Source organism: Chelonoidis abingdonii, chromosome 2 (genome assembly GCF_003597395.2).
Source record: "Chelonoidis abingdonii isolate Lonesome George chromosome 2, CheloAbing_2.0, whole genome shotgun sequence".
In the NCBI taxonomy this organism is placed as follows: Eukaryota; Metazoa; Chordata; order Testudines; family Testudinidae; genus Chelonoidis; species Chelonoidis abingdonii.
The window spans coordinates 187,665,149-187,678,200 of record NC_133770.1 but is presented as its reverse complement, the minus strand read 5'-3'; the positions used below and the strand labels follow the sequence as shown (position 1 = coordinate 187,678,200).

Here is a 13,052-nt window from a genome sequence, read left to right as displayed (position 1 = left end):
TCCGTTGCTTTCCTTAAGCTAGTGACAACCCCCGCCCAGATGTTAACGAGTGAAGCATCAGACACGCTGCTCCGCTCTGCTCCTGTCCCCCTCCCTCTACAGCAAGCAGCAGGCGCCCGCGCGCTCTCAACGGCCATCGCCCCGCCCACCTCCGGGCGCGCGCGCCCCTTTCGTTCGCTTCACTCAGTCCAGCCGACGACTTGGGTTCTGGGCGCTGATTGGCTTCCGCTTTACCGCTTCCTCCCCCCCCACCGAGAACCCGCCATTTTGAAAACCTTGTTGATTCCGGCCCCGGGGAGAGTGTGAGCGCGAGACGTGGAGCGCGCGCCTGTCCCCGCCTCCATCCCGGTAATTGTGACCTGTCGCCTCCAGCCGCCGCCCACACGGGCGAAAGGAGCCGGACCCCGCCGGGCAGCGCCGAGCCGAGGTGGGTGAATCGCGGCCCCGGCAAGGGGCCGCTGTGATCACAGGACGCAGCCAGGGGCTCTGGGGCGAGAGGCCTGTGGGAGCCCCGGATCCCTGGCGTGGGTGGAGTCACTCCGACTGGCCGGTCTTGCAGGGACTTAGCCCGGCCGGGCCTGCTGCCTGCGCGGGAGCCTGGGGGAGCCGAGCCGAGTGCGGCGGACGCCAGGTCCTTCCCCCGCTACCACCCCCGCTCCGGGTCTCTAATGGCCGGGCCTGGCCGCCCTCATTTCTCCCTGCGGCCAGTTGTGGTTCCTGCCTGAAGGGTTTCCTGGGCGCCCCAGTTCTGGCCCGGCCCCCGCCCCGCTCGGGGTCGCTGCTTCCCCAGCCACAGCGCGGGACAACCTGCGCTTCCGTGCAGCGTCCGGGCGCCTTGAGCCCTCTCGTCGTGCCCTGCAGAGCGGATGCATCCCCGTGAGCCAGGGTCATCAGTTCCGCAGCGCGCACGCTGCAGCGGCCACCCCGCCTTGTCAGTGCGTGTGGGTCATTCTCCTTCCCCGATACTGGTCCTTGTCCAAAGCTGAGTTAAGCAAGATAATCTCCAGTGACTCGAGTATTGCAGAAGGGGAGGCTTGGCTACGTCTTCAATATTGCTGCCGCTTTTGAGTTGTGTGAACAAGCTGAACAGTTGAAAATGCCCCTAGGGGTGCCTCCGGGGCTGAGTTCGATTTTTTTTTTTCTGGTTAGAATTGGAGTAACAACACAAATGATTGAAAAGTTACTTCTCAATTTGCTCATTAAGCATCTCGTTTGGCAAACTGTGTGAAAAGCCTTCTCGTCACCTCTTTCCCTTCCTCTCCTGGTAGGCCACAAGATCCCTGAGTAGTAGTGGTTCTCAACCTTTCCAGACTATTGTACCCCCAAGTTTTTCCTCACTTTAAAAGCTCAGGCACCGATTCCAGGGCTGGAGCTACAGGCACCAACTTTCCAATGTGCGGAGGGGTGCTCCCTGCTCAACTCCTGGCTCTACCACAGGCTCTGCTCCCACTCCCCTCTTTCCTGCCCCTTCCCTTGAGCTTGCTATGCCCTCACTGCTACCCCGCCCCTCCAATACCAAGAAACAGCTGATAAGGAGGAAGGAGGAGGTGCTGATGGGCAGGGCTGGCAGTGTGTGGGAGGCACTGGGAGCTGAGTGGGAGAGCTGATACGGGACCACTGATGTATTACAGTGGCTCTTTGGTAATGTACATTTGTAAAGTCTGGCTCCTCCTCAGGCTCATGTTTGCCACTTCTGCACTAATACATGATTGATGAGCCATAGATTTTTATGGCCGGAAGGATCAGACTAGATCATCTCATCTGATCTTTTGTATATAACACATGCAACCTAGGATTTCACCCAGTTATCGTTGTTCCAAAAGAAGCATGTACACCTCTAAGTTGTTTTTTGTTCGTACCTTATGTGAGTGTGTACTTACTATGTGACAACATAAACTTAGGTCAATATTCATGTTTAACCAAAAGCAGAAGTAAATATTCCTTATTTGAAGTGTGGCATAATGAAGATTAAGGGTTTTTTTTAAGCATTTGTGTTTTCTAATTCTTGATATTTTGTCAGCAGCTTTAAGCTATGTTAATGCAATGTTACTGCTTTCAGTAGTATGTCTGTAGGTAGGTCAAGATGCAAACTATGAGACCTTCATGTCTGGAAGGATTTGATACATTGCCATTTGTTCTAATTAAAACTTTTACTTTAAAATGAGCTGTTCTTTAGTTGGGTATTTGCAGAGTCACAAAAAATGACCAGACCTGCATTAGGAGAATGTGAAAAATTGTCTATAGTCCTTTTAGGTTACTTGAATTTGTGTTTATAGCATCAAATTGTCAGTCTAAAGTACTCAAAACATCCCAGTAATATTGTGACAGGACTTTTATCCAACAAAAATGTCTGGTAGATACGTTTAGACTTGGACAAATTAGGTTTTTATTGGTAAATGTCAGTAAACCTTAGTTGCACTGTACAAACACACAGGGATGAAAAAATATTTCTATCAATCATTTAAATTTACAGATAGGCAAAGTAAGAAAAATGTTGCTTGAAAATGTACTGGAGTTTGATTTAAGGATATTTACTGTGTATATTTTGACATAACGTTGACAGTTTGTATTTTAATGGTTCCAAAGCTTTAACTTTTTGAATCTCTGCCATTACATAATTGTCTGACCCTCCATAATTTGCCACAACTGAAAATATTTAAAATAAAGCTTAAAACCCAATATTACCCATCAAAATTATTTTAAAAAAGAGTTCTACCTTGCCCATATAGATTCAAGAATTTTTTTTAGATGCTGTAATAAAAATGACAGTTCCTGTGTGTTCCACAGAGCCACCCACCATGTCTTCCTCAAAAGATGATACAATGTCTGCTGAACAGACAGATGAGAGAGAACCTGAAACTGAAAACAAAGTTGAGGAGAGTGATGAGGAAGAGGAGGAGGAGGAGGAGGAAGAAAAAGGTAGGTATACATGCAAAGAAAGGGCTGAACTAGTTTATATTCTACAATAATTCTTTGAAGTAATCAGTGTTCAAGGATGAGTGGAAATGTAACAAACTAGAATAGCTTTGGTAATGAAAAAGAAGGCATGGCTCTATGTGCAGATATTTCCTAATCTTTAACATATGAAAATCTAAGTTTATTTTATTAAGCTTCCCCAGAACTTAATTTTAGGAAATAGTTTCTTTTTTTAATGTGACTAACTGTATGGCAATCTCCACATGAGAGGAGTCTCAGTGGACCTTGTTGTTGGAATGGAAGCAAGCATCACATGGACTCTTACATTGTATCCTTGTAATGGATGTTATTGTGGTGGGCAATCCAGGCATAAGAAATTCCTGGTTGCTATGTACTTGGCAGAGGAGGAGATTACAATTGAAGACAGAATGAGTCTTTCCCTGAAGGAGCCTTACAAGTAGTTTCTATTCTGGGAATCCAATGGAAGCTATAAGGAGCAGCTCACTTGAACAAAAAGTTACTTCTCTGTCAAGAGAAGGCCACATTAATACGGGATGCCTTCTTCATCTGCCAAGAAGGAAAGTTCATGTGTCTTTGCCCACCATTACTGCCTGTGGTATGATAGGTATTGACTAAGGCTCAATCCTAATAGTTCCACACTGCTCTGGACCAGTGTGGTCCTCAACTCTGTTGTAGATGGCCAATATTAATACATTAGGACTGGAAATCTAGTCTCAGATAATCTTTCAGAACCCAGGCACCTCACTCCATCCCAAACTGAAGAGCATTTTACCTCACTTCTTGTTTCCTGACAAGGTGGAGCTCTGTAGGCACAAGGTCCCTGAGGAGTTAGCTTATATCCTCTTTGCATCTTAGAAGCCTTCTACAAGGACTGATAATTCCAAGTGGAATAGTTCTTCAGCATGTTGTAGAATCACAAATTAGCATGGGGAATTAATAGCAGGAGCAGTAACTGAAATGACATAGACATGTGTCAGACTGTGCTTACAGTTTGGAGGTTCTGTGGGTCTCCAGTCTGATTTTGTGAATACTATGCTGTATTTTAGCCTTAATTTTGAGTGTCAGCTTGATTACGTGCTTCACTGTATAATGTAACTGTCATGTGGGACTGCATCAGTCCTCTTGTGTTAGGCAGAGCGTGGTACCTCTGAGTTTGACCCTGAATGAGGGTGTCATCTCTGGCCATTAACTATTCAATGGCATTACCCTGACAGGACAATGGAGACTACCAGCAGAGAGACTAACTGTTAAACCAGCAGCCCATGCAGGGTTGAATGTTTAAGTTCAACTCAAGGGCTGGATAATGGAAAACCACTGTGTGAGAAAGTAAAAGATGTTTTAGGTTGGCTTTAAGAGAGAGGCTTTCTAAGCGGGGGAGACACCATTGCCAGAAGAGAAAATGATGCTGGACCCCCTTGAGGACACTGACCAAAAACTCCAAAGACTTGGGAGTGGTGAGGACACTAGAGGGAGGGATTTCCATTCAGATATTTGTTGTTTATGCATAAATCTGTAACTCTTGTACTTTTCTAAGAACAAAGTGTATATGGTTAATAAGTTCCTTTGCAAAGCCTGTGAATTCCTTGCTTTGACTATCGTGGTCTCTGAACAGTTAAACTATAAACTGTAGTGCCTATTATGGGTGGACCTCTGGGGAGAGACTTGGGAGGTCAGCACTGGTTCTATGGGGCCTTGGGCTATAGGGCTCCACATCCCAAAGAGGATGTACAGTAACTCCTCACTTAATGTTGTAGTTGTGTTTCTGAAAAATACTACTTTAAGTGAAATGATGTTAAGTGAATCCAACTTCACCGTAAAAATTAATGTAAATCAGGGTTAGGTTCCAGAGAAACTTTTTTTTTTTGCCAGATAAGACTAATATATACAATATATATTTTAAAGAAGCAATTTAATATTGTACACAGCAATGATGATTATGAAGCTTGGTTGAGATTGTGAGGTCAGAGGGTGGGATATTTCCCAGGGACTGCCTTACTGCTAAATGATGAACTAGGACTCGGCTGAGCCCTCAAGGGTTAACAGGTTGTTAATGTAGCCTCACACTCTACAAGGCAGCACAAATGGAGGGAGGAGACACACCATGTGTTTGGGGGACAGAGAGAGACTCCGTGTGTGTGTGTGAGACATGCTCATTGCCCCTTTTAAGTACGCTGACCCCACTTTAAGTACCCTGCCTTTTTAAAAAGGTCAGCAAGTTGAGACAGCAGCAGCTGCTGCCAGCAAGCTCCCTCCATCCTGAGCCCTCTCATGTCCATCCCTCCCTGCTCTGTGGAGAAGGGATACAGGGGAAGGGGGACACCCTAACATTAGCACCCCTCCTTCCCCTACACCATGGCACAGCAAGCAGGAGGCTCCTGGGAGCAGCTCCAAAGCAGAGGGCAGGAGCAGCACACGGCAGTGGGGGGGAGAGACACCTGAACTGCTGGGCAGTTGCCACACAGGGAACTTAAGGGGGCTGCTGGCCCACCGTGGTTCCAAGCTCCCACCAGCTAGCTCCAATGAGGTGCTCTTTCTGCAAGCAGTGGACAAAGCAGGCAGCTGCCAAACAGCGTTATAAGGGATCATTGCGCAGCTTTAAACAAGCATGTTCTCTAATTGATCAGTAACATAACAATATTAACGAGATGACATAAGTGAGGAATTACTGTACAAGATGGAGTCTAAATCCTGGGGTGTGGCTGGGATGCTACAACATAATTAAAATAAGATCTCATCAATAGGCTTGTAAAGAGATTATATCCAAACCTACTTTTATCATATCTGTATGTATAGTTCAGCTTGTGTGGCTCCAGTTAGTTGTAAATCAGTTCTGTAAAGTCTCTTGCTTACATAAATCATAAGATGATGTTTGGGGCTCTTCTTGTTAGTTCAGACTAGCATTTTACACTAAAATTTTGTGCAATCTCTCTTTTAAGTTAATTAGGTACTTCTACTGCATGTTAGAATACTATAACTGATGCCTTGAGATATGTTGAAATTCTCCCCCTTCTCTCCACATGATAGCAATGCAGTTGCAGTGTTTGTCTATAACATTTCACAGATAGTTACTTATGGGAAACTGTCTTTTGCAGAAAAGAGTCTCATTGTTGAAGGGAAGAGAGAGAAGAAAAAAGTAGAGAGATTGACCATGCAGGTATCCTCGTTACAAAGGGAACCTTTTACAATTGCACCAGGCAAGTTTGTTCACTTATTTCAGAACTATAATTGTTCTAACTAGTAGTGAATAGTGAAATTTCTTAAGTTGACTAAATTATGAATCATAGATAAGATAACTGAGCCACTGTAAATCTTAAAATAGGGTTTTGATTTCTTTTTACGGAAAGAGTGTCTATTAAAATTACAAATTTGGAGAGGTTTGTGTAACTATCCATCAACAATGTTGAAATATTTGAACAAAGTAAATTTTTACCTGATCTCAGGCAGGCACATGATATATAGTCACCATTTGTGAATGCAAGAGCTGCTGAGAATAAATGTACAAGTGTGTGTAACCTCTATTTAGACACAGAGCATTGGGTAACAAAGGAATAATATAAAGGTGGCTAGCAAGTTATTTAATTATGATAGACACGGTAAACAGGCAGTCATCTGCCATCTGAAGTTTTTGGTCTAGTAGTAAAATAACTTTCTTCCTCTACCTCAGATATTTCAATTTTAAACACTTGTATTTAAAACAGGTAGTACAAGTTATAAACAATGTCATTTTGAAGAACATGAATGAGAGACACAACATAACTTGCTTTAACCCTTTCAGGAAAGGGACAAAAACTTTGCGAAATTGAAAGGATACAGTTTTTTTTGAGTAAGAAGAAAACAGATGAACTCAGAAATCTACACAAACTCCTTTACAACAGGCCAGGCACAGTAAGTCCTTTAAGTCCATCTTTTGCATGATATTAACACTCTTTTGGTAGAGTAAAACATGTATAATGTATCCTTGCTTTTCCAAGTGGACATGTGTGTCTTTTTAAAAGCTACATAGTTAAAATGTGTGGCCACAGAATGTTAGCATTAAGGTACATAGTCACTTAAAGGATTTCACACGTAATTATAATTATCTACCATTGTTACAATAACATCTAAGATTACGAACACAGAAATTTCTCAATTCTTCAAATTGTTTATCCCGTGCGTTTGAGAGCACTACATGCATAGTTGATTTCACTGTGGTCTCTTCATATTTTGTAACACTTTCATACAGCAACTGAGGGGAAGAGAACACTGTTTTTTATTTAAAACAAAACTAAAGCCTAGTCCCCCTCCCCCCCCCCAAAAATTGTTTGAAAAACGCAAAACTCAGGACTTGGGTAGATAATACCTGAAACAACTAACGCCTTGAGGCTGATCACACTTCAAGCGATGTTACCCCTTAAACATGTAATTTACATGAGTAACTTTAAGAGAGAAAATACAAAAGTAAATAAATTGAAGTGAAAAAATAATTTGCTAGCGCAGAAAATGTTCCAAATGATCTTAGCTTTCATCAGTAGCAAATTTGTTTCTGAACTATTTATGTGCTAATGATCATACATTCAGTTTTGATGTGGGGGTGTGAAGAGGGTTGGATCATGGCTCATGTTGTGGGGAGCATCACCCATAAGAGGGGAGATCAAGCTAATACTTTAGACTTTATTTCTAAAGGAGATGTTTTGAGATATGAAAGAAGCACTTATTTTTAAGCTTCATGTATTGGAGAAATTTTTGCAAAGATTTCTTATCGTTGCTAACACTGGGGTCAGCTTCGTTGATGGCAGCAATGTTGAAGGAGCCCTAGTGTGGACAAGATGCTGTAGTTTTAAGCATCCAGTTGACTACAATTGCTTCAAGCAAAAGTAGATGACCAAATGTTTAAAAGACCAGCTTCTGGTCTAAAGTAAAGCTCTCAATGTTGTAACCAATGGTATAGCTGAACTGGTGTTAGCAATGGTGGGAAACATTTGCAGAAATTCCTTAGAGGAGACAAGGCTGTTGATGTAAGTTTGAATGTCAAACTTCTTGCTATTTTAAAGGGCAAGAAAGTATGTGAAAAATACTTACATGAATCCAGGAATCGAAAAATAAAAGTCTAAAACTTGCCATCATTAAATGGCATAAAAATGCATTAACACAGAATTAAGATTGCTTGGTATGTCATCCCTTGCAGAACGCTGAGTTGAGCAAAACTCAAACTACAGAAGACCAGGCAATGCAAAGTTAAGGTTGTCCATGCCACCTTAACTCTGTCTTTTTCCAGCAATGTCCCAATACACCCTGTTAACACACATACCTTTAATCTGCCAAATCCAGAGTTGCTGAAACGTACAAATCCTTCAGTGCCTTTTACATCCTGTTCACTTTCACCCACAGGATTCCATCTAACATCATTAAAGCACAAAAAGTGGGTGAGGGTAGAGTTTGCCCACACCACCTTTTTTCTGGTTCCCTGGAGCTGGCAGTAGCCAATGGGATTTATTTGCATACACTACAGGTGCAGTCAGTGTGTTAGGAGTACCTACAGCAAATGATGGAGTCATTAGTTGGGCCTGCTTGGCAAAAGTGTGTTTGATACAAGGACATTTGTGGATTACTTTGAGGTGTTTGACAGAATTGTGATTATATGAGGAAATCTGTGTTTTGCACCTTCTGAGAGAAGAGCTGTATGTGTACCTTTAGGATCCAGTATTCTTAATTCCAGTAAAGAATTGTGCGTTATATCAGTAGTAGGGCATAAATCTCTTATTACAAAGTTATATTGTCAGCAGTTTGGTGGAATATGAAAGGATTCTAATGTTTTAACGATCATAGAAATGTAGGGCTGGAGTAGACCTTAAGAGGTCAAGTGCAGCCCATTGTGCTGAGGCAGAACAAGTAGACCCTAGGCCATCCCTGACAAGTGTTTGGACCATCTATTCTTAAAAACCCTCTGATGGAGGTTCCAGAACCTCCCCTAACCTAACCTTCCCTAGCTGCAGATTAAGCCTCTTACTTCTGGTCCTACCGTCAGTAGAGATGGAGAACAATCGATCAGTCCTCTTTATAATAGCCCTTTACATATTTGAAAGTCCCCTTCAGTCATCTCTTTTCTCAAGATTAAACATGCCTAATTTTTTTTATCTTGCTTTATTGATCATGTTTTCTAAACTTTTTAATCATTTTTGTTGCTCTCCTCTGGAGGCTATCATATTTCCTGAGATGTGGAGCCCAAAATTGGACACACTAATCCAGCTGAGGCCTCACCAGTGCCAAGTAGAGCAGGACAATTTTCTCTTGTCTTACATATGACATTCCTGTTAATAAACTGGAGAATATTAGTGTTTTTCCCAACTGTATCACACTGTTGACTTGTATTCAATTTGTGATCTCTCAAATCCTTTTCAACAGTACTACCACCTAGTCAGTTATTCCTCACTTTGTAATTATGCACTTGATTTTTTTTCCCCCTCACATGATGTACTCTGCTCTTGCCTGTATTGAATTTTATTTTGTTGATTTCAGACCATTTCTCTAATTTGTCAAGGTTGTTTTGAATTCTGGTCCTATCTGCCAAAATGCTAGCAATCACTCTGAGCTTAGTGTCATTACCACATTTTATAACCATACGCTTCATTACATTATCTAAATCCATTAATTAAAATATTGAATAGTATCAGACCAAGGGCTGGCCCTGTGGAACTCCACTAGATATTTCCAGTTTGATAGTGATAATTATTGTTTGAGTATGGACTTTCAACCAGTTGTGCACCCATCTTAGTTATTTGATCTAAACCACATTTCCCTGGTTTGTTTATGAGAATGTCATGTGGGACTGGGTGAAAAGACTTACTAAAATTAAGATCTGTCTCCTGCTTGTCCTCCCTCTCCCTCATCCATTAGGCCAGTAATCTGCTAAATAGTTCATTAGGTTGGTTTGGCATTTTTTCTAGACAGATCTTAATAACGCTATCCTCTTAGGTCAGTGGCTCTCAAACTTTCTTTACTGGTTACTCATTTCCACATAGCCAAATCTTTGAGTGTGAACACCTCCATGCCCCCAATTAAAAACACATTTTTTCAATATATTGTGACAAAGTTCCTCCTCTACCCTTGGGTGGGTCCTGCGCTTATTGCAGGATTTCGCTCAACCGATCCTCCGTGAATCTTCCCCAGCAGTCTGGCATCAGCTCCTCCTGTTGTCTGATCATGGAGTTGCGGAGGTTTGGGGCGAACCCAGGCCCACATCTCTACTCCGGGTTCCAGCCTAGGGCTTAGGTCAGTGGCCTCAAACTTCCTTTACTGTAGGTCAGTGGCCTCAAACTTCCTTTACTGAGAGATGTCACCTTCTTTATCCTCACCACAGGACCTTCCTCCTGGTGTCTGATAACACTTGTACTCCGTAGTCCTCCAGCAGCACACCTTCTCACTCTCAGCTCCTTGTGCCTCTTGCTCCTAGCTCCTCCCTCCCTGACTGGAGTGAGCTCCTTTTTAAACCCATGTGCCCTGATTAACCTGCCTTGATTGGCTGCAGGTGTTCTAATCAGCCTGTGTGCCTTAATTGGTTCTAGTAGGTTCCTGATTACTCCAGTGCAGCCACTGCTCTAGTCACTCAGGGAACAGAAAACTACTCAGCCAGTGACTAGTATATTTGCCCTCTACCAGACTCCCGTACCACACTGGCCTGGTTCTGTCACAATATATTTAACACCCTAATAAATGCTGGAGGCAAAGCAAGGTGGAGGTTGGCAGCTGGTGACCCCCCATGTAATAACCTCACAACCCCTTGAGCGGTCCTGACCCCCAGTTTGAGAACCCCTGCTCCAGGTGCTTACAAATTGATGTAGTTTTTTCCAGTAGCTTTCAAGGTATTGAAGTTACGCTGACTGCTCAATAATTCCTAGAGTCCTCTTTGTTCCCCTTTTTAAAGATAGGTAGTTATGATGTTTGCCCTTCTCCAGTTCTCTGGGATCTCACCCATCTTCCATGAGTTCTCAAATATAATTGCTAAGAGTTCTGAGATTTGCTTCAGCTAGTTCCTTAAGTACCCTAGGATAAATTTCATCCAGTCCTGCAAACTTGAATACATCTAATTTATCTACATATCATTTAAAACTTGCTCTTTCCCTATTTTAGCTTGCGTTCCTTTCTGTCACGCTTTCTGGGGAGGCACCTACTCTTATCATGAGAAGCCTTGTCTCTGCCTGCTGGGTGTACGTTTCCCAACTCTATCAGCCACAGGCAACATAAGCACTTCCATCTAGGCCTACAGAGACCCCACTGCCCCTTTATAAGTTAGCAGTAGGCAGCCTCCAAATGTCTCCCTTGAGTGTCCAGCCCCGATCCACTGGACACTCATAATATTTACAGATTTGCAGCTCCCAGGGGAGTAGTACAACCCAACTTACCAGTTACATCTTCGATCACTGCTCTGTTTTACACACACAGCACTTAGATAATTCGATAGTGAAAACAAGTAAAGTTTACTTAACAAAATATAGAGATTCGAATGCTGACTAGATACTTCTGTGTCTTAGGGCAATGCTCATCCCAAAGTCCTAGCGTTTTACAGCCAGGTCCTTCCATTCATGAGACAAACATGATGTCAGCTTGCCTGCTAGGTGAAATATTCTGGGTGCATGCACCCCAAGATATATCAGAACAATCCATTGTCCTTATTCATAAATAGGATGGTGTCAAACGTCCCCCTCCTCCGGTTGTGTTTTCCTGTAGTTTTCATATCTTATTGAAATTGCAAACTCCTGATTAGCCTTTGGCTCAGAGTGCAAATAGGCATGAATTGTGAGGTGGAAGATACCCGTTACACCAGATAGGGAAATAAATATCTGTTACACCCTGCCTGAAACAAACATTTCTTAGATAGGTTTCACTTGCTTATCTGCCTTACAAACATAATTTTCAGTTTAGAGACTTAATGTTATCCATACATATGTTTCACAAGTGATTATGATGACCAGTTGTTAAATGGCTCCTTACCTCATATGCCACCCTTTCGTGAATTATTATTCATATATCTGATCCAGGGGGATCCCTGTAAACTTTGTGCATCCCCTGTGCCTTCTCCCAATTGTCATGAAGAGGTTCCTGGGTCATACTTCCCCATTGTTAATTGTCGAGTATCTGTTCACTGTTAACATTGTTAGTGAAGACTGAAGCAAAATAAGCAGTAAACACTTCAGCCTTCCTGATGTCATCAGTTAGCTCTCTTTCCCCCACTAAGTGAAGGACCTATGCTTTCTTTCATCTTTTTCTTGTTCCTAATGTATTCAGAGAAGCTTTTCCTGCTTTTTATGTGTCTTTCTAGGTATAACTCTTTGTGCCTATACGTTTGCATTATTCTTTTGTACTCCTCCTTAGCAATTCATCCATGTTTCCACTTTTTGTAGGATTCTTCTTTGATTTTTCAGGTTATTAAAGAGGGCCCATGGAGCCATACTGACCTCTTACTATTCTTCTCTTTCAGAGTGGATTTGATTTAAATCACTAGTCAGGAAGGCTCGATTTAGTCATGGATTTCTACATAAAAGTGCATTCTTGTTGGTGGTTGTACCTTAAAACATATTCTTTACAGCTTGGAGATAGATGTAGGTTTCATTTTTAGAAGGTACACTCTATACATTTTTAAAGTGATTTATTTTGAAAACTTTTCAGATTAGTTTTACAGCTATACCAGAAAATGAATGATTGGTTATTTCATTTACCAAAGGTAATTGAAGCAGATATTTATGAAGTCACTAGGAGATGAGCTATCTCCAATTCAATAGGTTAATCATTAATATTTGGAGTATTTTCTTGTCATGCTGTATCAGGAGAAGAACATTACCAGACATACAAATTGTTTTATTTAACTAAAAGAACATTATGTATTTTGGATTTTTTTTCTTCAACAGCAAACATAATATTTTAACAAAACGAGCATATGAATTTTTGAATTTAGTTAAACATTCAAGTTTTTTTAAAATCAGGTTTGTTTTTGTTAAAATTGGTTCTTAACTAAAATAGTTAAATGAAAATTTTTTTTTTTTTTTTTAAAAACCAAACAAAATAAAGACAATGTAAGCCAGGTGAACATGAGAAACTTAAAATATTGGCTTCTGCAGCTAACTCAGTCATCTTCACCTTCA

At 41.9% G+C, this 13,052-nt stretch overlaps 1 protein-coding gene across 2 annotated transcripts in view; it reads left to right on the top strand.

Moving 5' to 3' along the window:
- The first annotated feature begins 246 nt into the window (after window positions 1-246).
- The window catches only part of DEK (DEK proto-oncogene), a 36,335-nt gene continuing 23,529 nt past the window's right edge, over window positions 247-13,052 (top strand). Inside the window, exons 1-4 of one of the 2 annotated variants that reach the window (XM_032776964.2) lie at window positions 247-427; window positions 2,788-2,919; window positions 6,030-6,131; window positions 6,713-6,822. In XM_032776964.2, coding sequence (XP_032632855.1) covers window positions 2,799-2,919; window positions 6,030-6,131; window positions 6,713-6,822 — 333 coding nt within the window. In that variant the 5' untranslated portion in view covers window positions 247-427; window positions 2,788-2,798. Of the gene's footprint in view, window positions 448-2,787; window positions 2,920-6,029; window positions 6,132-6,712; window positions 6,823-13,052 lie in introns of both variants that reach the window. The other variant, XM_032776965.2, reaches the window with a different exon arrangement.